We start from the raw sequence: 24,600 nt of genomic DNA, 5'->3' as shown, positions 1-24,600 counted from the left end.
ATGGTAGCATTTTCATGATTTTGAGTACTAAAGATTAATTAGATCCAAAGGCCATTAGTCAGCTTATGCTTTGAACTTGCACTCTAATATCAGATGTGAAATTTCCAGAAGGAAATGAAACAAAACATTTTAAACAGAAAATAAAATTACCTGTGAGGGATCTTTATCTACGCATAGTAGATTTTTTTAAGTTTAGTATTTTATTTTATATTTTTATTTATTTGTGTGTGTGTGTGTGTGTGTCTGTCTGTCTGTCTGTCTGTCTGTCTGTCTGTCTAGCCCTGGCTGTCCTGGAACTTGTTTTGTAGACCAGGCCGGTCTTGAACTCACAAAGATCCATCTCCCTCTGCCTCTCCAGTGCTGGGATTACAGGTGTGCTCCCAGCGCTTTGTGCCTGTTTAATGTTAACAAAGAGTAGTATTCATTTATTAACTTAAATGAACTATCCTGGGCATCCTTGGGCTTGATTGAAAACTGGTGTTAATTATAAATATCTGGGAACCTTAAATCCTCTACTTTCTTACTTAAGTCGTGAAGTGTGCAGATGTGCCATATATGTGCATAAGCATCTGTGAGTGTCTCAATGTGCATATGTAAGTACAGGTGCTCAGAGTCATAGAGATGACTGAGATGTAGTAAGTCTCTGTTGTTAGTTCTCAAAACTATCTCTATTATTTATCTTTTATATGATCTTTCTTGTGGCAGGATTTTTTGAAAGATGAACCAAACACAAAACTATTTTAAGAGGGGGAAGTATATTGGCTTAAAGGCTAAACCATGCAGAGTGGTGATGCTTACCTGAGGGTTGACTGAACCCCACCTCCAGAGTACCACCAGATGTGCGCCTGCTTCTCTATCCTCCTCAGCTTTTCTAGAGTAAACATTTCTTTTTACCACATAGGATATTTTATGTGTTACAGGGACCAACCTGGAGGCACTTCTGGACTCTTGTTTTTCTCGAAGAAGAAAGGATATATAGAGGACTGGGGCACGTTGGGTTTCCAAGTGAAGACTTCTCCCCGATGGAGGAGCTTCAGCCTGGCTAGAACATTTCACTGCGGGTAGTCCTTAGACAAACCAGAGGATGCACAGCTAAAGTCAGGGAGGACTCAGCTGCTTCACACTGACGATGCCTTGATTTCCCTGCCAGTGCCTATTCAGATCAGGGCATGTGCCCCGATTTTGGCTAATGGAACATGAAGGAAGTCTTCTAAGAAAAGGCTTCCATTTCTTAAAGAGAAAGCCAGCAGCCTTAATAATAGTAAAACGCACATAATGTTTACTATGTACCAAGAACTTTAAAGTGCTTTGTCTATGTTAGCTAAGTGAATGAAATGGAGGATGTTTCATATCTTTGGATTTCCATTGGCTAAATCTACTGTCACAAGCTTTTTATAGTGACTTTGTTCCCATAGGAATTTGCCACTAAGGATAGTTGATTTGAATGATGAAGAGAAATTGGGTTTTTCACTACATTTTAGGCTACAGAATTAACACTGGAAGTGTCTTACTTTTGGTCTTCTCTTTGTGTAAGACAACGTTACTTTTTTACCTTATTGTTTATTATTATTTATTAAGATACCTTCTGTGGGGACCTGACTGGTCTGGAACTTGCTGCCTCAGATCTTCCTGCCTTTGCTTCCCAAGGGCTGGGAATTAAAGGCATGAGCCACCCACCACTTCTAGCTACCTTATTAATATTTTTGAAAGTAATTTATTCACAGTATTGCATAGTTTAGATCCCTGCAGCTCAGTGTGCTTTGATATGCTAGCTCAAGTAGAGTGTGGCTTTCTACACAAGAAGCACTAAGCCACAGAAAAGTGAGGATGTTCTGTTCTCTCTTTTTTTCCCTCAAGCCATATTCTTCATATACATTGATTTTTCAGTGTAATTAGGGGGCTGAAGAGATGGCTTAATGGCTGAGAGCACTTTCTGCTTTTGCAGAGGAGTCAGGTTTGGTTCCCAGCAACCACATGCCAGCTCACAACCGGCTAACTCGTTCCTGGGATCCAGCACTGTCTTGAGATACCAGTAGGTACTACACTTGCATGTGACGTGTGTGTGTGTGTGTGTGTGTGTGTGTGTGTGTGTGTACACATGTAGGCAAAACATTTAGCACATAAAATTAAAATAAAAGTAATCATAAAATTTTTTATTCCTAGGGATTGAACTCTTTTTAGAGTTGGGCAGCACTTGCCTTGACCCTTTGGGCCCCAAACACTATCCTTAAGAGTCAGGACTTGTGTTTCTGTTGTGACATTTCCTAGCTTATAATGCTGAAGGTGTTTAGTCTTGGAGCTTTGGTTCTCCTTGTAAGTATCTGCTACTAATACTTACAGGCCTGGTTAAGTAAATTAATTATGAATTTTGAAAGGTTTTGAAGTATTGTGAATTGCTTAATAAATATGAGTTACTAGTCTTAAAACTACTATTCGTCAACTTCTGAAGGCATGTAAAAAAATTAAATTATCTTTTCAATACTTAACAATTTCTCTAATGACCATGTCTGTGTTACACATAATTGTTCCATTGAGAGAGAGTTAGGTATGTTGCTTAGGCAAGGCCAGAGATGGTGTTTTACCCTGGCAACATGATCAGTCCAGATGTTCAACCACCCAAGCTATTATACAAACATGTAAAGGAATTACAGCTGATTTAAAAAAAAAAAAAAAAAAAAGACTCATTTCTTTTGTCAAGGAGGTAGAAGGCTAAAGTTCAGAACAGCCTCTAGATGTGTTACCACAACATGTGAGGAAAAGTGGAGGCGGGCCGGGGGCGGGGTCGTGGTAAGTATAGGAAAGAAGAGACCATAGGCCAACATCTGTGCCCACATAGTCTCTCACCTTCACCTGGAATAGTTCAGTCAAATGATCACATTTTCCTTTTTTAAAAGGTGTGTGTGTGTGTGTGTGTGTGCGTGCACGTGTGTGCGTGTGGACACATATTTATGCACATGTACCAGAGCTTATGTGGAGGTCCCCGGGCCACTTCAGGAGTTGGTTCTCCCCTTCCACTACAGTCAGTGTTCAGTATCCAGCTCAGGTGTCATGCTTGTCAGGCAAGTGCTTTTACCTGTTGAGCCACACAACTGGCTCTGAAGGCTTGTCTTTTGTTGAAGCTGGCTTAAATTAGATTTGTAACTTTCACGAGAAAGAATGGACACTCTTTGTTTATATGCATTAATTTTTTTTTTAGGAATCTAACATCTAGAACGTTACACAGACCATTTGGTGTAACTTGTTGGTGTAGCTTGGTGATTGTTTAAAATCTGATTCAGCATTTTAAAAAGCTCCAAACAATTAAAATGTTAGTCTTTTTTAGTTACAGCTCTTGACAGCGTAAAGACAGTATGTCTCCCCCAGGTATACTATATATTTTTTTAATTTTTTATTAATTTATTCTTGTTACATCTCAATGGTTATCCCATCCTTTGTATCCTCCCATTCTTCCGTCCCTCCCATTTTCCCCTTATTCCCCTCCCCTATGACTGTTCCTGAGGGGGATTTCCTCCCCCTGTATATGCTCATAGGGTATCAAGTCTCTTCTTGGTAACCTGTTATCCTTCCTCTGAGTGCCACCAGGTCTCTCCCTCCAGAGGACATGGTCAATTATGAGGCACCAAAGTACGTGTGAAAGTCATACCCCACTCTCCACTCAACTGTGGAGAATGTTCTGACCATTGGCTAGATCTGGGTAGGGGTTTAAAGTTTATCGTCTGTATTGTCCTTGGCTGGTGCCTTAGTTTGAGCGGGACCACTGGGCCCAAATCTGCCTATCATAATGTTCTACTTACTACATTTTTTTAATTGAAAAAAATAGATTGTTTTGTTTTGTTTGGAGACACAGTTTCTCTCTGTAGCCTTGGCTGTCCTGGACTCGCTTTGTAGACCAGGTTGGCCTCAAACTCTCAGAGATCTGCCTGCCTCTGCCTCCTGAGTGCTGGGATTATAGGCGTGCGCCACCTGGGCAAAATATCAGCCTTCTAATACCCAGTATTAGAACAGTAGACATTCAGTTGATGTTTGCTTTCTAACTGTTACACAGCAAAGTCATGATTAAGTGTCATTTTAAAACCTCAATATTATCTGTTTCAGTTACTGGTCATGACTGTCCAAAAATAAGACTTGTCTTAGCAGAAATAGATTAGTTAACCTAGTTGCTATAATATTTGCCTTTTCACACAGGGTTTTTTCTTTTATTTTTGTCAAGGTTCTTGATTTTTTTTAGCTACACCCACCAATTTGAGTATCTCATCTCTAGCCTAAATAATGTGGGACTTAGCTTTATTTGTTTACAAGGAAACCATGAGGTATAGTCAGGAGTTTGACTTTGAGGTCTCTGGTTCTCAGTACACTGTAGATCTAGGGTGACAGCCCGATCACAGAAACAATAGTGATAACCCGAACACAGACTCACTGTCTCATTCCAGAGAGCATTTTTTAAAAAGGTGGATATGGTGATGCACTCTAAAACCCCATTTATTTATTTACATTTTTATGGGGTGAGGTGTATGGAATGGTGTGGGTGTGGAGGTCAGAGGACAATTTCTGGGAGTCACTGCTCTCCTTCCATGGAGATGGAGTTCACGTCATCAATTTTAGCAGCTAGAACCTTTTGGACCATCCTGCTGGCTTCTGGAAAGACTTTTATGTAATTCACATGTTTAATTTGAGAGTTTTTAAGGGTGAGTTTAATGTGAGGGTCTTTGAGAGGTACCGACATTTTTAAAAGTTGTGTTATTTGTGTATGTACATTGACTTTAACAATAGTGATGATGGTAGTGCTGATAAGGAAGTTATCAACCATTCTTTCATCTAGCATTTTCTCCCAAGAACTTTTCTCTCTCTATAATATGCCTACAATAATATATTTATAAATATGCATATAATAATACAACAAGCTGAACCTCATGGCCATTTGTAGAGGCTACACTAATGGGTGAGAACTCTGAGAAGGAAACGTGTATTCTCAGTAAAACAGATTATTCCTCCTACTTCTTTTATGTAGCTTAAGGTAGACCCGCCTTCTTGAGGAGCGGTCCCTTGGTCAGGCTATCTACCTGCTCAACTGGAATGTTAGGTCTCTGCCCAAGCTAAAGATTTCTTCATCTTGACCAGAAGTTTTCCCCTATTGGACCTTTACTGCTGTTGTATTGTTTTATACTAATCTCAAGCCGAAATTCATTTAGCAATTTATGTTTGTATCCACCTTTTTATTTTTATTTATTTATTTTTAAGACCGTCTACCTCACTGCCTTCAAATTTGCCAAATGGCCCAGACTGGCTGACTTGCCAGCTTCAGGGATTTTAAAGGCTGTGCTACTGTGCTTGACTTTTAAGTATTGGTTCTGAGGATCCAGTGCAGGTCTTTAATGCTTTCAAGGCAAATACTTTAATGACCGAACTGTCTTTCCAGACCCCATTGTTTAACTTTATTTTTAAAAACGGAATTCAAGCCAGCAACTCGAACAATCATTTTAAAAATCAAACATTCTAACCTAGTACAGTCTAGAGATAGATACACTAATTTGATACATGCTGAGAGATGATGGTAGAAAAATATCAAAAGACTTTGTTTGCAGAAATTATAACATCATGTTTCCATAAAGACCAGAAAATGATTTCTGCAGTAAAAGCGGTGCAGTTCATACCACAAACATGAGTGGCAAGACAGTACACACAGTGCAAGCTGCATGTATGTGTTCAGAACCCAGGCTGCAGTGCAGCTGTGTGTGCAGCACCACGGGAGCTGCAGGGGACACCTTGGATGCACTATGTGCTTGATTTTGAATTAAGTTTTGGTTGTTGTATAGTCAGAAACCTTTTACTGTTGCCAGTGTTTTATGACTCACACGCAGTTACTACAGGAGCTGACATCGTGGTGGATTCTTTAGGCAGGTCCTCCCATGGCCTTCCTTTTCCCTAGCTGCTTCGCCTGAGCTGTCACACTCCTATTTGGGATGCCTTACGCTAGAATATTTAACTGAAGAACAAACTTGGAGAGGAAGTGTGCATTGGAAGTTATCCTCTCTAGTCACTGTGGTAGCACATGCCTATAATCTCAACACTACATGTTGAGACAAGAGACACTTCTGAGTTCCAGGCCATCCTAGGCTATAAAGTTCAAGGCCAGCCTGGGCTGCCTAGTGAGACCTTGCCTTTAAACAATAACATTATCATCAATGACAGCAGCAAAATCAATCAAACAAACCCCCAAATCCAAGTAACAACAAAAAGTTATTCTTGTACAGACAAAAAATTAAGACATTGAGAGATAGGGAATTTATCCTCTTGCCTTTTAAAAGGCTTACTTTAGAGATTTTTTTTTTTTTTTTGTCAGCTATATCATAAGTTACAGATTTTTCTTTTTGGACTGGTAGTTCCTTTACTTGGTGCACATAACAACTCTCCTGGGTAAAGAAAGTGGAAAACTAGGGCCCTGAGCTATTCCTTGGCAGCATCCTTCTGAGCTACTACCCACAGTCAGCCATATGCTTTAGCATAGAGGCTAAAGGTCATGGGTTAGCAGAAAATACTAATAGATGTAAAATTGTATTCATAAACTCTTTGAGGTATTATGTTCAGATTCACCAGTATGTGAAGCATTACAGACTTAAGGTGGTATTGTTTTGTTTTTGAGACCATGTCAGGCCAGTCTAGAACTCACATTGTAGCCCAGGATATCCTCAAACTTGCAGTCCTTTTGCATCTGTCTCTTAAGTGCTAGGATGACAGCTGTGTCTCTGTGTAATAATCCCTGGTTTACTATTTGCCATATATATATATATATTTTTTTTTGTTTGTTTGTTTTGTTTTGTTTTGAGTCAGGGTCTCTCTGTGTGTTAGCCTTGGCTGTGCTTGACACTCGCTTTGTAGACCCGGCTGGCCTTGAACTCACAGCGATCCGCCTGCCTCTGATTCCTGAGTGCTGGGATTAAAGGTGTGCGCCACCATGCCTGGCTTATTTTATACTTTTAATAAATTAAATATTTAGTAGTATAAGGTTTTTGTGTTTAATATATTAGTATCTAAAAACTAAGGATTTCTGCCTCTGCAGTCTATAACTTTGTGGCGTGCTGCAGTCATCTGCTCATGGCTTTTTAGGTGATAGTTACTTTATTAAAATGAAGTGCTCATTTGACTACAGCAGCTGCCTAAGAAAGTAGCTGTTTTTGTGGATGTGAGAAGACCCAAGAAATGGTATGACTGGAATAAGTTGTAGCTATTTAATAAATACAGACTCAAATAGAGAAAATAGAATGAATACAGAACCAAAGAGAAGAACTAAGAAATGGTATGACTTGAATTAGTTGAACTTACTCAATGGGTAAGGCTTGTGGTTGTCTGTTTTGGGGGAAAAATTCTGTGACATACTAGAAAACTAATCTTGAACTTTCCAAATTCTCTGATGAATGCATTTAAAACAGAGATGTTAGTCAAGGTTGGAGAAATTGTCAGGTAAATTCCAAATATCTTACAGTCAGTTTATCTTTAACCATGTTAACAGACATAATGGTGAAGTAATTTGGTAAACTACCAGTTGACAGCCTAAAATTAGGCCAGCGCTCCAGCTTTGAAAAGGTCTAGAAGATCAAAGCACTGTTGTTAAACTGCTTCATGATTATAGTCCTAAAAAACCGACACTTATAAATGCTGTTTAACAGGGTAACTTAGATGCTAAAATGCTTTCTGGAATCACCCATGATGTTTATTCAAATAAAAGCAGTTGATTCACTACTGAGGATCAAATCACAGAGAATAAAGCACTCACAGTAGACACTAAAAGTTTTCTATTTGAACCTTTATACAGAATGCATGTTTTATCCTGCCAGTGACGTGAAACCTTGCTTTAGTTTCTTGCTTTTGTTATCTTTTCTTCTGTGGTAAGGCAGAATTACAGATAAAGGCAGCAGGTATATGCCAGACAGTGATGGCACGCAGCAGGCAGATCTCTGTGAGTTTGAGGTCATCCTGGTCTACAGTGATTTCCAGGATAGTCAGAGCTACACAGAAAAGCCCTGTCATTAGAGGGAGGGAGGAACGGAGGGAGAAAACAAGTATATAGGAAAAAAGAATAGATAAATGAATAAAGAGAATGTGGCATGTATACAAAATGGAATTTTATGCAGCAAGAAAGAATTTTGCAGGAAAATTAATGTATGGAAATCAGTACGTTAAGTGAAATCAGTCAGACAAATATAATTTTCTCTTATACTCAGAACCTTGATTTTAAAATGTGCATATGTATGTATACATCTTTATATCTTTATGTGAATACGTATTTATATGTTGTGTATGTTATGAAGCTGTTACTAGAAAAGGGACCCTGAGTAGAGGAAGAGATCTCAGGAGAGTTGGGAATAGAGAGGTTATGGAATACATGGAGTAAGAAAACATGGGGTGGACTAACTGGAGAAGAAGGGAACCGGCTACAGGAGGGGAGTATCAGAGAAGGGAGCACGTACGTAAGTACAAGCTGTGGTGGCACATGTGTTTAAACATACCATGATGAAGTTACTTTTGTACTAACCCCCAAATTAAAAAGTGAAATGATAAATATTTTGATGGTATATGAAGAGAAACAGTCATGTGGTCTTTTAAAACTAATTTTTTTTTTCTTTTAGAATTTTGAAAGGCCAGCGATGTTGCCTTATTTTTCCAATTTTCAAAATATTAGGTAGCAGGCTATAATTTTAGTTACTATTTTTGTCTGTTTTGACCTTTTTATATGCTTTATTTTTATTTACTGGTAGAAAAATTATAGGAGAAATTACTAGGGAGCCTCATTAACTTCATGTAGCTAAAATTCAATATTTAGTTTTATCAGTAGACTTTAATTTTTAGTATTTTGTTACCAAGACACAATTTCACAGTAATAATACCCCTACAGGATTTATGTTAATTTATATTGAAATGTCATTTATGATAGGCATATATGTGTCAGGCACAGTCTTCTCTTTGGGAAGCTCTGAAACATGGAAGAGTCAGATATAAATATTATTCCTTGTGATAAGCACTATACTGGAAGTCATAGAGGTGTACTCCAAAATGTGTCACTCTTCTGCCATCCCTTTCTTCTCCAAATGTCTCTCTACCCTGTCCTGGCCTCTTCAGTTTTCCTTTATCCTTGCAATAGTTGTTTCTCTTCCCTGCTCTAGGATGCTTATTGCAAAAACTTGGCCTTGCCTCTCATTTGCTTAGTGCTCCTCAGAGGGATCCTTTTACCTTCAGTGTCAAATTCAGTGTCAAAGCTTTCTTCACAAAGCTTTCTGATGTGATTCTACGTAGATTTACATATATTTGTGTGTGTGCTTGTATGTATGTCTTTTATTAGCTCATACACAATTACTTGTCTCTTGGTTTGTGGCCTAAAGCAGCACTTACCACAGTGAACTCTGGCCCAGTGACTGCCTAGAAGTGGTCCAGCATCACTCGCATCATTTGGGTTCTCTGGACAAAGGGTGCCATTTTTCTGTTTTTACCATTTTACAATAATTGAGAGACCACTAACTTCTATTTAGCTTGTTCTTCTCAGGAGTAGCATACAACAATTGCTTAGCACCACCAAGAAGTTTCAAAGAAGGGTCAAGTGTTGACCCCTTGGACAGACGTTTGCTGCGGTTGCTTCCCAGCAGAGATGAGCATCTGCTGACGAGGAGCAGTTCCTCCCATCCTGGTTCTCAGCCTTCACGGTTTCCCTGGTACCCAGCCTGCAGTGGGATTGCCATCCCTGAAAGGATTCTTATGAAAATCTAAGCTCACCATCTGACTGGGGGATAAGAAAGCTTCAGCTGGAGTTACCGTCTCATTACATACAGTGGCTGAAGCCTTCAGCTTGTCCTGAGTTTTAGTACCATCCCTCAATACAGCTAAATCAAGTCTGCCTGTGTAGCTTTTCAACTTGGTGTATGAGCCACTTATTTTGTTTGTTTGTTTGTTTGTTTGTTTTTATGTTTTTAAATAACTAATTCAACTTGGTCTTTAAAATGCAAAGCCTATCATCTCCTATAGGACACTTTCCATAATCCCCTGGAGACTAGGTGTCTGCTCCTGTAGAGAAAGGTGTGGCATGTGCACTTGTGTTGGCAGTAGAGTTCTTTTAGCCTCATGATTCTTTTTCTTTTTTTAAAGGAAGACTTAATAAAGTAGCATAGTTGTTATTGTTTTGGAGTTTCCTGGGGGGGAAAACGATAGACTTAGTCCAATTAAAGATTTATTGATTAGCTGCTAGCTAGATGAACAGTCTCTGAACTAAATTTGAAATCACCTTGAAGGAAGGGTATGAGGATGGACTTTTAAAGGGGAATACCACAAGAAGACCTTCAATATCTATGTAGGCAAGCAAAAACTGTTCGGTTCTGCCAAGTTAAATGGTTAAGTAACTCAAAACAGTCTTTGGGTATCTGTGTTAGCAAGTTACAGAAGCAAAAAAAGCAGTTAGTCCTGTCATAACAAGTAGATAGTTACAGTGTACAGTTTTAGGAGGGAGTTATAAGTCAGGGTTATTGGGAACTTACCTTCCAGGGACTGGAGTCAGAGCTCGTAGCTACCAAGATGGATGCCTAAAATAGCATAAAATGGAGCTTCTTTAGCTATCACAGTTACCTACATGCTTACAAAAACAATGTGTTGATTTATCTTAATGATTGTGAACCTTTGGCCTTTAAGACTTTTTCATTCTGTTGGCATTACTGTCCTTAATGGCTGTTGCATCCTGCCATAAGGAACTTGTTTGATTGGCTTCTGAGTCTTTCTGTTTGGTCATATCCCTTGATGAAACTGTTTGAAATGAGAAGTATCTTACTTACATATGGCTTCAGAGAGATCTTTATTTTGGTTGCTTTTTGCCATTATAGGTGGAAACATCTTGATGTTTATACTTTCTCCACACCACAGTTAGATGACCTTTTACAATATCAATTACTGTCCTACTTCTGTGTTACAGTGACATTTGTTTATCATAGCATCATCACGTCAGTATAATCAATATCTCCTGCTAACACATTAAGTATCAAACATAATACTTCAACCTGTTGTAACATTTTCCGAGTGTGTTCTGTCTAAGTTAATAGAGATGAGATATGATAGATACTGATTTTCATTCAGAATTTTAAACACACCAAGATAGGAAAGATGTTTTCTTCAAGTTTGCCAAATACAAATAGCCAAAATCACTAAGAGTGTAACATTTATATAAATTGTGGTTCTTCCTGCTGTATGTAGTTTATTTTATTTATGTGTAAGAATATAAATGTATATGTAAAAAAGAAATATAATAAAAAATTGAAAAAGGAAAGCATTATAATAAAAAGAATTTGAGGCCAAATTAGTTTGGGAACTGTGGGGTAAGACAGGGGTACGTCAGTTCTGTGAATACAGCATTTAACATTGCAAATAATGTGCAGTGTGGCTGATTGACCAAGAGGCAGATGGAAAAGACGATTCTCTATTTAGCTTGACTTAATTTTCCCACCTGATTATATTTAACGAAGATTAGTTCTTTAGGCACAGTTTTACCTAAGTAAATGGCTCATTATAAATCAAACAGGTGTTTCACTTCCTCTGCCCTGTTTCTGTAATCCTACAACAGCAACAGGTCTTAGTTCTGTAGCCCTATTTGTAGTAATCCTTGGTAGAACTTGTAGAGCTACAGTAGACTTCTTGACCAGTGAGGAAAGTGGTCTAGGCTACTTAGACTCCTTATTTTGGATGGTCTTTACTAAAGCATCCTTTTGACCGTTTTTTCCCCAGACAGGGTTTGTCTGTGTAGCCTTGGCTGTCCTGGACTCACTTTGTAGACCAGGCTTTACCTGGAACTCACGGTGATCCACCTGCCTCTGCCTCCCGAGTGCTGGGATTACAGATGTGTTCCACCACACTAAGCTTCCTTTTCATTATTTTAATTTTATACAGTTTAAGTTACTAAAAGGAAGCCAAACAGGTTTTGGTTAGTTCAGATGTGTTCTATGGCTTCATTTTTTTTTCTTTTTAAATTGCTGATGAGTGAGTAGCAATAACATGTTAGGTATTCTTTAAAAAGTATTTACATAACCAAGATATGTTAATAGCCTTGGCATTTACAATATGCGATAACATTCCTTTCTATGTCTAGTAAACTTAAAAAAAATATATATATATATATATATACATACACACAAGGAAGGTGCTTTAGTTTTTATAATTACGTACATGATTTAGTCAAAGTCATGTTTTGGGATAATAGATTAGTATAGCCTATGATTAATGTTAAAAGCATCCAGATAGGCATTTCTTTGCTTATTCTTTAATAGAAAGGAAAGATTGGGTAAATCATCGGGATGACATATTTAACATCTATTGAGCTTTTACGTGTTTGTTACTATTGCTAACTATGTATTAGCACACCTAATCTTTAGGGCTACCTTCTGATGATATGAGCTAGTTCACGTTTTTAGGCCTAAGCTTAATTTTCTGAGGCATTTTGTATATTTTTGCTAGCTTTACCAATGCGAAGGAGCAAGGAGTGGGTGTGTGCACTAAGGATGTCAGAGTTACTGCTAGGGGTTCAGCTGTAAAGTCAGCCTATCTGGATGTGAACTCCTATTTCTTCCAGTTTCTATTTACTCTTGTATAACCTGTTTTCGTAACTATAAAAAGAATAATTTATTATCTACTTCACAGTATTGTGAAGATTAGGTTAGTATGTTCAGTATGTGCCTGGCATTTGCTGCTAACTAGTCATTATTGCTGTTGTTAACGTTCTTACTAACATTAGCAGGTTTAGTGAGCAAAGAATTGGAAACCAGAGTTCCAAGTATCCAGTAACAAGGCATGGATCTTCCCTCCAGATCTCAGGTGGTCCAGGTTGCAGTAGTCAAATGGAAGTTGAGAGTTTGACATCTTGTAGTCTCACCTTGGGTGCCTTGGAAATTATGTTTTGTTTAAATACCTTAGTTAACATTAACACTTTAACTTAGAATTTGTACAAATTATTTCTCAAACAGAATTCTTAATACAGACATTGCTATTGTATGATTTCTGAATAGAAAGATTAGTGGAGAGAACTCTTAAAAAGGGAAATTTCTTCAAAAACCTCATTAAATTAATGAAAAAACACAGAGTTGAAAGTAATAGATTGAAGTCAGATTTTTGTACTGGTCGAGTTGGGTCTTAAAGTCTTAAATCAGGTTTCTGAAGTTCTCTCACTTTATTGGTGCTTAGTTCCCATGCTTTAAAAATACATTATATATATTATATATAATATATATCACTTTAAAAACAAATATGGGCTTTCTGATTTAATTTATCTCTATAAATAAGCTATTATCTTAAATTGAATACATAATACTAGGTTCTGGGTTTTTTTTTTTAATTCTTTTTTTATTTCTAAGTACAGAGAATTCTTTTCCTCAAAGTCTACTGGAGACAGAGCAAAACAAATATTGTGGTGTCAATAAACTGTAGTCTGTTAAATTTTTAATCATATGGCATCAAAATTGTATTCATGTTTAGATGTACATTTTACTTAATAAGCATTTACAATTAGTGTTTAGATTGTCTCCTTTTGACAGTTATGAATCAGGTTGATATACTAATTTGTGCACAAGCATTTGCATAGTCATAAATTTTCAATTCTCTTGGGTAGATTACTAGAAGTCAAATTGCTGGTAACTAAACTTTTTCAGAGTTTCTGCTTCAATTCATGTGTGCATAGACTTTCATTTCTCCACATCTTTCCTTCCCACCTTCTCTCTTCTCCTCTCCTTCTCCACATCCTTACCTACATTTGCTGTTGTCTGTCTTTTCTACCATAGTCGTTTTCACTATCAGTAAACGGTGTCTTTGTCACCGTAATTTATGTAGGTATATTGCTTTTGATCAATTACTTTGAACATTAGTTTGAAATGCCTGTAGTTTTAGAAGTTCTGGGTGAGACTCTCAAACTGTGACTTATGTAGTAGCTTTCTGAAGATTCTGACTGACTCTGTCTTGTGAGTAAAAATATGAACTGTGTTTCTTTCCCAGTGAAATAAAAAAGGAAATGCTGGATGTGGCTTGGGGTGAGGGAAGATCTTAGGACTTTTTCTTTTTGGTATGTCACAGTTAAAAAATACACACACACACACACACATACATAGACATGGGCAAAGAAATATATCAGGTTTCCATTTTTAAAAATATCTTAATTTGCCAGGCAGTGGTGGCACACACCTTTAATCCTAGCACATGGAGGCAGAGGCAGGTGGATTTATGTGAGTTCGAGGCCAGCCTGGTCTGCAAAGTAAGTCCAATACAGGCAAGGCTACGTAGAGAAACCCTGCTTTGAAAACTAAAATATGTATTATATAGCTCCTAATTCTACCCATGATTGGGTGGTAGAAGGTATAATAAGGTGAATATTTAATTTACAGCTTGAATCAATTAAGACACATGTGAAGTTCTTGTGTGCATGTGGTCTTTTGTTTTAATTAAATTGGTGAATTCTTGTTCAAGGAATTTACAAGGTTGGCAGAACTCTAAAGCCAGTTACACTTGGGGAGCAAGTTGTGCCAGTGCTTCCTGTGCAGTAAGATATTGTGAATACACACAGTTATGTTAGGAGATGCTCCTTTTTCTCCAACCCTACATGAAATAACTTCCAGGATGACATATGATCTTCTATATGCAAAAGTAATAAAATTGTACATAACTGTGAATACAAAATAGTAGTAGTTATTCTTAGGAATCTGGTTTTTAAAAAAAGTCTCAGCACTTAAAGTGAATATATCTCAAGTAGATGATGCATTTGCTTTATTTCTTATCTAAACAAATAGTTTGCAGTATTTTTTGCTATAAACTACTGTTGTTATTAGTTTCAGAGGTGGCAACTTTTAAGAAAGTAGAATTTTGTAATGGCAATGCAGAAGAACACAGTAATCCACATGTTACAACATGAATGAATCTCAAAACATCATACTAAGATTCTGTACAGTATAATTTTATAGCTAATGTGAAATGCAAATGAGAGGCACATATGTAAATTTGTGATCAAGAAGTAATTTGTCGTCTGTTCCAGAGGTAGAAGTGAGTAGTGTTTATAAGTGAGTAGGAGATGCCTTTTTTGGTAATGTGAATGTTCTAAATTAGAATGTGGAGATCATTGTACAACTGTAGAAACTTACTAAGAACTGTTGTTTATATATGTAAAATTGTATACTTTAAATAAATATGTTCTATGGCATCTATCTTAGTCCATTTTAAAATTTCTACACAAAATTCCTAAGGCTGAGCAATGTGTAAGGAAAAGCTTATTCAGTGCACAGTTACAGACACACGAGCACAACACCATTGTCCACTAATGTCTGGCTAGCTAAGTCACAGCCCGACTGATGGGCTCTTGGTGGGAGCACAGGGGAGGAGGAGGAGCAGGGTAGCAAGACCAGAAGGCAGAGGTTTGGGCCAGCCTTGCTGTTGTAACACTCTCCTGGGAGCTCTCTGCAGTCTGCTGAGAACCAGGCTGGTCCCTTTGAAGGCCTTGCCTCTCATCACCTGCTGCGCCCTGCTTCTCAAAGGTTCTCAACAATACTTGGTTGCCACACTAGGGACTAAGCTTCCAGCACAGGAAGCTTGCAGTACGCTTCCAAACCACAACATATAAGTTGTTTTTCATTTAAACAGCTTCATGAAAAGTAGTCATGTTTCAAATAAATTTCTTTAAATAAAATAACATGGCAAGTACTTAGAGGAAATTGCTACATACAGGAAGCTACATATTCTGAGTATCCTAAGGAAAGAAAAATAGTTTGCAAGATGTTTGACTCTTAGAAGGCTTCCCTTTCTTTATATCCACAAAACTGCTTCTGGTACCACCTCCCCAAACCCTTGATATACATAAAAAATTATTAGTAATTTTTATACTGTCCTAGTAACTTAGGTATTTATAGGCTGTACTTTTCAAGTCACTTGTAATATTAAACATTATGTGGTACAAATGATAGTTTTCTGCAGTTGAGAAAACAAATGTTATCACAGAGAAATTGGCTATGCCAAATAAGTATTTGTTATATTACTATTTACTTAAAACTATATATATGAAAAGTGTTACAAATTAAACCTTACAATTTTTGCATGTAGGAGACACTGCAGTTGACTGTCTAGCCTTATATAAAACATCACCATGTTCAACTGCACAGATTCTGTGTGACTGGACTCCACCAAAATAACCCCTTCTGAGTATTTGCATCAGTATTGAAATTGAATTACCTGTCTATCCCATTTATTCGCACTTAGTGCCGCCCGGGACAGTTGTTGACTTAGTGGCTGGCAGTACTTACCAAGCACCTGCTGCGCACTGCACACTGCCTCGGGTTCTTCACGCACATGTAGTCATGGAAGAACGCTGTGGAAGGACTTACTGCCCTTATGCTGATTTTACAGTCAGGAGAGTAAGGTTCCCCGGACCACCCCAGTCACGTGGATACAGAGTTAGGGAGAGTTCAGACCCAGTTGCTCTGAGCTGTAGTATCGGTAACAACTGTACAGTGAAAGGCGCCCATTTCTCCTTTTCCTCACCTAGCTATGGTTATGAAAAGTGGCGATAAGCTTGCCCTCTGTGGCTCCTTTCTTCCTTGGACTGCTACCAAGAAGTAGCAAGTGCTTAATTAATAGTAGCAGTGTCGTTGTTTATTAATGCAGTTGTGATTCTGTTTGCTTTCCCACATTTTATTCTCACTTCTTATTAGTGTGTAAGTGCATGTGTGTGCACGCCACAGAGGACAGCTTTCATAAGGAGGTGCAAGCCTGCCTTCCACCGTCAGTTCTGGGGATGGAACTCGGGTTGGTAGACTTAAGGCTATCTCATCAGCCCAGCAGTGATTGTAAATGAAACACACTGTCATTCTTGCTTAACAGCAGGAATACGTTCTCAGAAATGTATCCTTAAAATCAGAGTGAGCCTATATGAAACAGATGGTATGGATCGTCCAGTATGGCCTCTCAGCATAGCTGGGGTTTATAAATATGAGATGCCTGAGGCTTCTCCTGGGTAACCCGATGCACTCTCTGGCAGTAGACCTAAAACAAATCTTAGTAAATACAGTAAGACACCGTGACTTACCAGGCAGTAAATGCTGTCTAGCCATAGCATGTGCTATGCTTTTACACGGCTATAGTGCAGTAGAGTGAGGGTCAGTGTCACACCCCCACCCCCCCCCCCGAGTGTGCCGCTCTCTGAAGGCTCTAAGGACAGGGATGTTTTGGTTTCACTATAATTTTATGGCTCAGATGTGGTTATAATGCAGGATTCTGTTGAGCAGATGTTGGCATTGCATGCCTGTTGTCTTGAATCTATTAGAAGTGTTATTAGTTACTGATAGTTATTTTGGTTAATGTGTTTTTTTAATTAAGCAAGGAGTGTTTATCATCAAAAGAAGTTAAAATACATAAGACTTTTTACTATAAATCACAAAACACTTACAAATACCTACATACATGCTCATTAAAAAGTAGAAGTCTATGCCCAAATTCACCCTCCTTAGTACCACCTCACATTTCACTTTTATCTGTAAACACTTCAGTTTTCAGCCCTCCTAATATGTAGGCATGTGCATGTGTCTTCATGTATTTTGTCTCAAAACTGCATTTTCTGAGAGTTGATATTTTCCTGTAATGTATGTTTGTTCTTTGTTTGGGTTAATGTTTTTAACTATGTACAAAGCTTGGAGAATTTTCACTAATGTTCATGAATGTTTTTTATTACATAAAGTTCATGGGGTTTGGAGATTCCCCTCCACGATACATTTGTTATAAAAAGTATGAGCAATAGTATTTGGTGATAAAATAAGAGATGAAATAAAGTTTGTATTTGGTCTTTTACTGTAGTTTACTTATTTAGAGCTAAAGAAACTCATCTATTAGTTTTTAGGACCAAACCTTAATTTTAAGTAATATGTAGCTTTGAAAACTTTTTAATAATTTAAACAATTTTTAATAATTTCTACTCTGTGGTAATTGTAATAACATTTATCAAAAATCTAAACGATCAGCAATTGGTTAGTGTTAATTTAGCTTTAAAAACTTTATTATAAGAATTAATATGGTAGGCTACTAGAACTTACGTGTTGTATTTTGACCTTCTGTTTGATGAAGATATATTTGAATTACTCTCTTACTGTTAATAGAATACTAAATCTTTTCCTGTTCTCACTAGCAGGGTCTTCACAATTCATGACCCAAAGTTAGTTTAAGTAGAAAAGTAGAAGGTAAATTGTCTTTGCACAGATGACGTCTTAGGAAAGGTTACTTATTGGACAGCACTTTAATTAATAAAGCCACTGAGGACATTCTCTGCGTACCAGCAAGCTGGAAAGTCAACAGCCCTTGTAAATTATGCAGGATGGTGTTAGTTTCCATTAACAGCAATGTTCTCTTTAAAGTTGGGCCAGGAAAAAACACTGCTGTACTCTGCTTCTACTTTTCACAACACATGTGAACTGCCAACCACTGATAGCCTAGACTTTAAAAGGAAAGGCTAACTTCGCCTCCTCCTCGCAGCAGAGTTTATACAGACATTTTGAGCCTGTAATGCTAATTTTTGTTTCTTTCTGCTAGTTGTGCTTTTCTTGACATTTGTGAGAAAGACAACCTGCTTGGCTCAGGTGGAGTTAGGTGTCTGGCCTTGGTCTTTGTGGGAAGGGCAGTGTGCAGGATCAAGTAACATGGGCCTGCTGGGTGGGAGGCACTGTCAGAATACAGGGGGACTTGAGTCCCTTATGCTTAGTGTCTGATTTTCCCGCAGTGTAGAAGACATAGGTGTGGAATCAACGAGGTACCTGCTTTTATGCTTTACATTTTAGATTTAACTCATTCAGTCTTTACATAGTAAAGCTGGTTTCATGAGAATTAATGTGGGCTTGAAATAGCAGCCTAACTTGTGTCACTGCCTTGAGACTGGGCACCGTCATCATTCCCACTGAGTCACGCCGCATGACTGAGCTTCTTCATTTGGTCCGGTGGCTGACGTCACCGAGTGTCTGGCAGGCAAGCATTCATTTCCTTGGGAAAGGGAAGTATAACTCAGATGGTCTTAGATTTAGCCGAGAGGCAATAATTACAAACAAAACATTGTGAAAACCTATTAGATTTTCAGAGTTTTGGAACCTTTACTTTGGAGCAACACATTTTTGAAAAGCCAGAATAACTAGATCCTGGTAGAGATTTATCTTAAGGTTCCCAATTCTAGTGACTTTAAGTGTCCATTAAGTATTTCCTCTGTGGGCTTTACAACTATGAATAGAAGTTCTTGTAGTAATTTTAGAATGTCCACCAGGACAACATAATTTGGGGCATTACAGCTTTCTTTCACTGATTTCTTTTGTTAGTGTTTTAATATTTTCTTCTGACATCCATTATTTTGTGTTGTACCTTTATGATGTATTCTTATCTCCTTGATTTTTCTTTTTATTAAATGTACAGACAGCACAAGCTGCGTTTTAGGGACCTAGGAGTTGAACTGAGGCTCTGAGGCCTGGCAGTAAGCCGCCTCTCCAGGCCTTCCAGGCGTCCTTGAGATTCTTCACTTGTCTTTGGGATAGTCTTGTCATGCATCTAACTGATACATTCTTGCAAAAGGAAACACACAATTATTTGATATTTGTCAAGAGTGTCAAGCCAGGGAAGGACTAGAGCTCGCTCTCTTATTTTCGTATTTTCTTAAATTATTTTGTATTTTCTTAAACGAGGTTCAGAAAAATAAGAGCATAGTAGTATTAGGGGGAAAGTTTTTAGTGTGTGGTAGTTTAGTATCTCTGGTCATTAAAGGAATTAGTGATTAAAAGTTGAAAATCTGGGCCTTCTTTCATTTAAGTACACTTACGAACTTTTAGTTTTTTATCTAAGCACCCAATATAATTAATTACACAGTGGACAGCTGCCCTTTGCCTTTTGATATATGAGCCTCTGATCTTCTGAAAGTAATGACTTTAGGAATAATTCAGCTTGTTTTTCAGAGACACTTGCCTAGGATTCATAAGTGGTACCTGTTTTCCATTTCATCACCCAATCATTTTACCACTTGCATGTCTGATACCACCATTTATTTCAAATTGTGCTGTAGCAGCCAGAGTTGGTTGTGGCAGATACCTAAATCGAGCCTGTCTTTCTCTTTATGTATTCATCTTCCTTTTTTATCTCTTCCATTTCCAGTCTTTCCTCCTCTCCCTCTCTGTCTTCTTCATATCCCCCCTCTATACTTTATTTATATTGTGTGTAGAAAGACACAGAATTTGAGAATCACAGTAGAAGGGGGAAATCAATTCTTGTTAGTATTCAGTGATAGATTTGAAACACATTTTCTTTCTTAGATGATTGGTTCATATTACTTTGAAATCCAGCAGACCTAGCTTTGAGAATTGACATACAACATATATACAGTGTGGGTAAAGTACAGCGTGGCTCTAACGCAGCAAGGAAAAGTGTCACTGTTATAATTGCTCTGTCCTTTGTATCTGCTGCGTATACTTAGAGTAGTTTATGAGCAGGATGTTAGCTGCAAGATTCGGAGGTCAGGAGAGTCTCCAGAGTACTCATTTCCATCCTAATCTTTTTGTTATTATAAATTCTTTATCTCAATTTCTTTTTATTTCTGTATTCCTTTAAGGATGCTGCTGTGCCTTTTTTTTTTTTTTTTTTTTTTTTTTACTTGTTTTGTTTTTGTTAATCTTTACCTGACTCTACATTTGTTGACAAAAAGGAAAGGGAAAATCAATTAGGTGAGAGCATACTAGAGATAGAGAACACCAAAGAGGAATTTTCTGTTTTATGTGTTTTATGGGTTCAGTTTTCTGGAGGAAGTGGATGTCTTTGTGCATTCCCAGGAGGGGTGATGTTTACAGGGATTAGGACTTAAGACCTGTGGGATGGATGACGGTATAGATGTCACTTTGAGGAATAATGCAAGAGAGAGAATTGCTAGGTTGAAGGCGTTAACCTGTGGATGAAGGATGAAGTTGTAGAGAGCAAAATGCTGTGTGGGCCACAGGAATGGAAAGAGTGACAGTAGACCATCTGTGGTTCAAAAGCCCTGCGCAGCGTACTGCATTCAGATGTCTCTAGAGCAGTGGCTACAATGTTGGTGAAGTGGCTTACTGTACTCCTCTAGACAGAATTACTGGTTACAGTGTGACGTAGGATTCCAGAAGCGTTCGTAGTGTGGAAGTGATGCATTCCCTCTTGAAACATCATTACTTATAGCAGCCTGGTTGGCATCTCTAGAACTGATTAATATAGTCCGTTACTGATACGTGAGAAACAAAGCGCATTTTGATTTTTATTTGTCTTCTCCACGTCCCCCACTCTGGAGACATTGAGGGGAAGCAAAGGGGAACAGTGAAGAAGTAGGTGGGGTTACAGAGTCAGAATACTGAGTGCTTTCCTGGTTGAAGACACGCTGTCTGAGTAAGACTCCTGCTCTACCCAGGTAGATAGTGCAGTTGAGCTGTCTTTGGGTTTTGTATGATGGAGAAGTGTGAGCGAATTTGACCATGCTATTTAAAAATTTTTTTGCTATTTAATTTATACATAGCAGAAACACAAAACGAGCCAGATATCAAGTTTGTTGATTTCCAGGTGTTTGTTTCTGTCTAGTGGTAAAACAGAGACTAAGAAGCCTGTCAAGTTGATTTTATGTGACTGCTCAGCTCTGCAAGCTGTTGTGATCCATGATCCTGAGACTCCATAATAAGACTTTGCCTTATAGTGGAAACTGTCATTACCTCTCCCATCAGTCTTTGAATAAAAGTTTCTCCAGTCAAACAACCCATTTTACCCTATGAGTTTGTGTAGGAATAATCTCCCACCAATGCTTTTCTTAGGGTTTCAGGTTGTTTTTACAGGAATGTCTCAGTACACAGTATCTGGTCTTCAGACAGCAACCCACACTGCTGCAGTCAGGCTTTCCTACATGTTCTGTAGTTCAGAACCCGTGACTGTTGGTGCTGTTAAGATATGCTGAGTGGTGGAAACATTTGCATAGGCATTGGTCTTATTTTCTCTAATTTTAGGGTTGTGGAAAAGGTATTTTTGTGTCTGTGTACTTGAATTACCTTGAAATAAAACAATATGCTGTTAAAAGAGATCTCTGGCATTCTTTTACATATGAAAACAGCATTTAGAAAGCAATCATTTGAACATGTTACTGTGTAGCTCTCTAGTAGTTTGGGTTAATGTTTCACCAAAATATTTGATGCCTTGGAATGGTTATACTGTTCATTTTATGTATATGACTGTTTTGCCTGCGTGTACGACCAATTCAGTTAGTTTGTTTAGATTATTTATTATTATGTATACAGTGCTAAGCCTGCATGTACACCTGCAGGCCAGAAGAAGGCATCAGGTCACATTATAGATGTTGTGAGCCACTATGTGGTTGCTGGGAATTAAACTCAGGACCTCTGGAAGAGCAGACAGTGCTTTTATCCTCTGAGCCATCTCTCCAGCCCCTGTTGGTTAGTTTTTTTAAGATACCGGGAATTAAGTGGAAAGTAAAGGCAATAAGATCTAGGCAAATAACTTGAATAAGAGCACCAAAGAATGGCTGGTCATTGTGCCCTGGTCACTGTGCCCTGGTCACTGTGCCCTGGTCACTGTGCCCTGGTCAGAGAACTCTCCCATTTAATAGTATCAGACAAGGAGCTATATGTTGCTTCTTGTTTTCTGTCTTTATCTTCACCTATTTCACCAGTTTATTTACCAATTTAAACTTTAAACCAATGTGGTAGCTCACATCTGTAATCTCACAACTCAGGATGCCAAGGTAGGAGGGTTACTGCGAGTTTGAGGCCAGGTAAGCCAGAGTGAGACTTGTCTCAAAAAGAAACAGCGTTGTTATCTGCAGCGTATGAATTTGTCATTTGGGAGTTGTTTGTTTGTTTCATGACTTTACTAGCACTGTAGTAATTTCATTTATTTAAACTGAAGGACTCTCTAGGGCACGGTTTTCAGATTTCACTGTTATCTTAGAAAGGTTTTTGAACCTCACCCCATATATCTGATCCAGTAATAATACTACTGTGAGCCTAGAAGGTTTCATTCTGTAACAAGTTGCAGAGATGATGCTAAAACTAGCCGCCCTGGAAGCAGCTCGCTGAGAATCCCTGCAGCATAGCATTGACTCTACATGTGTGGCAGAGCCAAATCTGCATGCTCAGCAGACACCCAGTAGCTTTGAAAGGCTGGTGCCGGCAATGCTCATTTAACATAGTTGTGTCTTTTTTCATAGATTGGAGCCTATGATCAACAAATATGGGAAAAGTCTGTTGAACAAAGAGAAATCAAGGTAACAACTTTGTTTGATTTGTTTTGATTTTTTGTTTTTGTTTTTGTTTTTTGAGACAGGGTTTCTCTGTTGTAGCCTTGGCTGTCCTGGACTCACTTTGTAGACCAGGCTGGCCAGGTCTAGGTGATCTGCCTGTCTCTGCCTCCCAAGTGCTGAGATTAAAGGCGTGCACCACCATACCTGGCCTTTGTTTGATTATGTTTATTCTTAAATGATTCTATAAATTGTCAGTCACTTTGCCATTCCATTTACTTTTACTCTATTAGTTAATTTTATTTTATCTAAACTTTTAAGACATAAACCTATGATTTCATAGTTTTATCTTTCAATCCATTGTTTTACTCAGTAGCATCTTCCATTCTTTTTAAATTTAAATCTAATGATTATTTTTTTGCCAGCTTTCCCCTTTTCACTTGTCACCTTATACTTCTAGTTTGCTTTTCCTCCCCTTTGATGCTGTCATTGCTCTGTACAGTTTATTAAGCTGGTAAGTGTTTCAGGATGTTTACCACCCGAGTGAGTCTGTGCAAACGCTGCTTTGCTTAATAGGAATCTGCTTTCTGGTGCTACTAACAGAGTGACTTGGGTGCAGAAAGAGTTGCTGGATTGTAAAAAGGATTTAAGAAAATGGAGTATTAATTCAAATGCTTTTATAATAGGCATTTTCCTCTTGAACATGTGACTACCTGTTTTATTCTGATAGGATATTCTCATAGGCTATCTTGCTAGCATGAAAAACAGTTTTAAAACTAAATTTCTTGTTTCTCAGCACTCCTTGATAATAAAATTCATTTATTTTTTATTTGCTTAGGTACTAATCAGTATGCCCTTGCATGAGCTAAATTTAATTTGGGCCAAGAGAATGTTACTGTAATCACTTGCCACTTTCTATTTAATAGAGAGATGCGTATATTAGGTTAAAAACTGTCTATAGTTACTTAACAATCTGCTTAAAAGATTTGTTACTCTTTAGACAGTTTCATGTATGAAAGAGAATATAATTCCTTGAAATTTAATCATTTTAATCTCTAGAGGTTTTTATGAAGAATTAATACATTCATTTAGCAAAGTTCTGACATTTTGAAATAAGATTAAAGGTTATAGCCGGGCGTGGTGGCGCACGCCTTTAATCCCAGCACTTGGGAGGCAGAGGCAGGCGGATCACTGTGAGTTCAAGGCCAGCCTGGTCTACAAAGTGAGTCCAGGATAGCCAGGGCTACACAGAGAAACCCTGTCTCGAGGAAAAAAAAAAAAAGATTAAAGGTTATGAGGACAGAAAGATAAATAAGCTATAGTTCTTAAATCAGGTA

The 24,600-nt window shown here is 38.0% G+C and overlaps 1 protein-coding gene across 3 annotated transcripts in view; it reads left to right on the top strand.

Annotated features, from left to right (window-relative positions):
* Positions 1 to 24,600, top strand: part of Phtf2 (putative homeodomain transcription factor 2) — a 65,322-nt gene that overhangs the window by 2,817 nt on the left and 37,905 nt on the right. For all 3 annotated transcript variants that reach the window (XM_051152095.1, XM_051152094.1, XM_051152096.1), the window contains exon 2: positions 23,234 to 23,290. In XM_051152095.1, the coding sequence (XP_051008052.1) occupies positions 23,234 to 23,290 (57 nt within the window). The remainder of the gene's footprint in view (positions 1 to 23,233; positions 23,291 to 24,600) is intronic.

This window comes from Acomys russatus, chromosome 10 (assembly GCF_903995435.1).
Source record: "Acomys russatus chromosome 10, mAcoRus1.1, whole genome shotgun sequence".
Taxonomy (NCBI): domain Eukaryota; kingdom Metazoa; phylum Chordata; class Mammalia; order Rodentia; family Muridae; genus Acomys; species Acomys russatus.
Note: the sequence above shows the minus strand (reverse complement) of the source record. Positions and strands in the feature narration are given on the sequence as shown.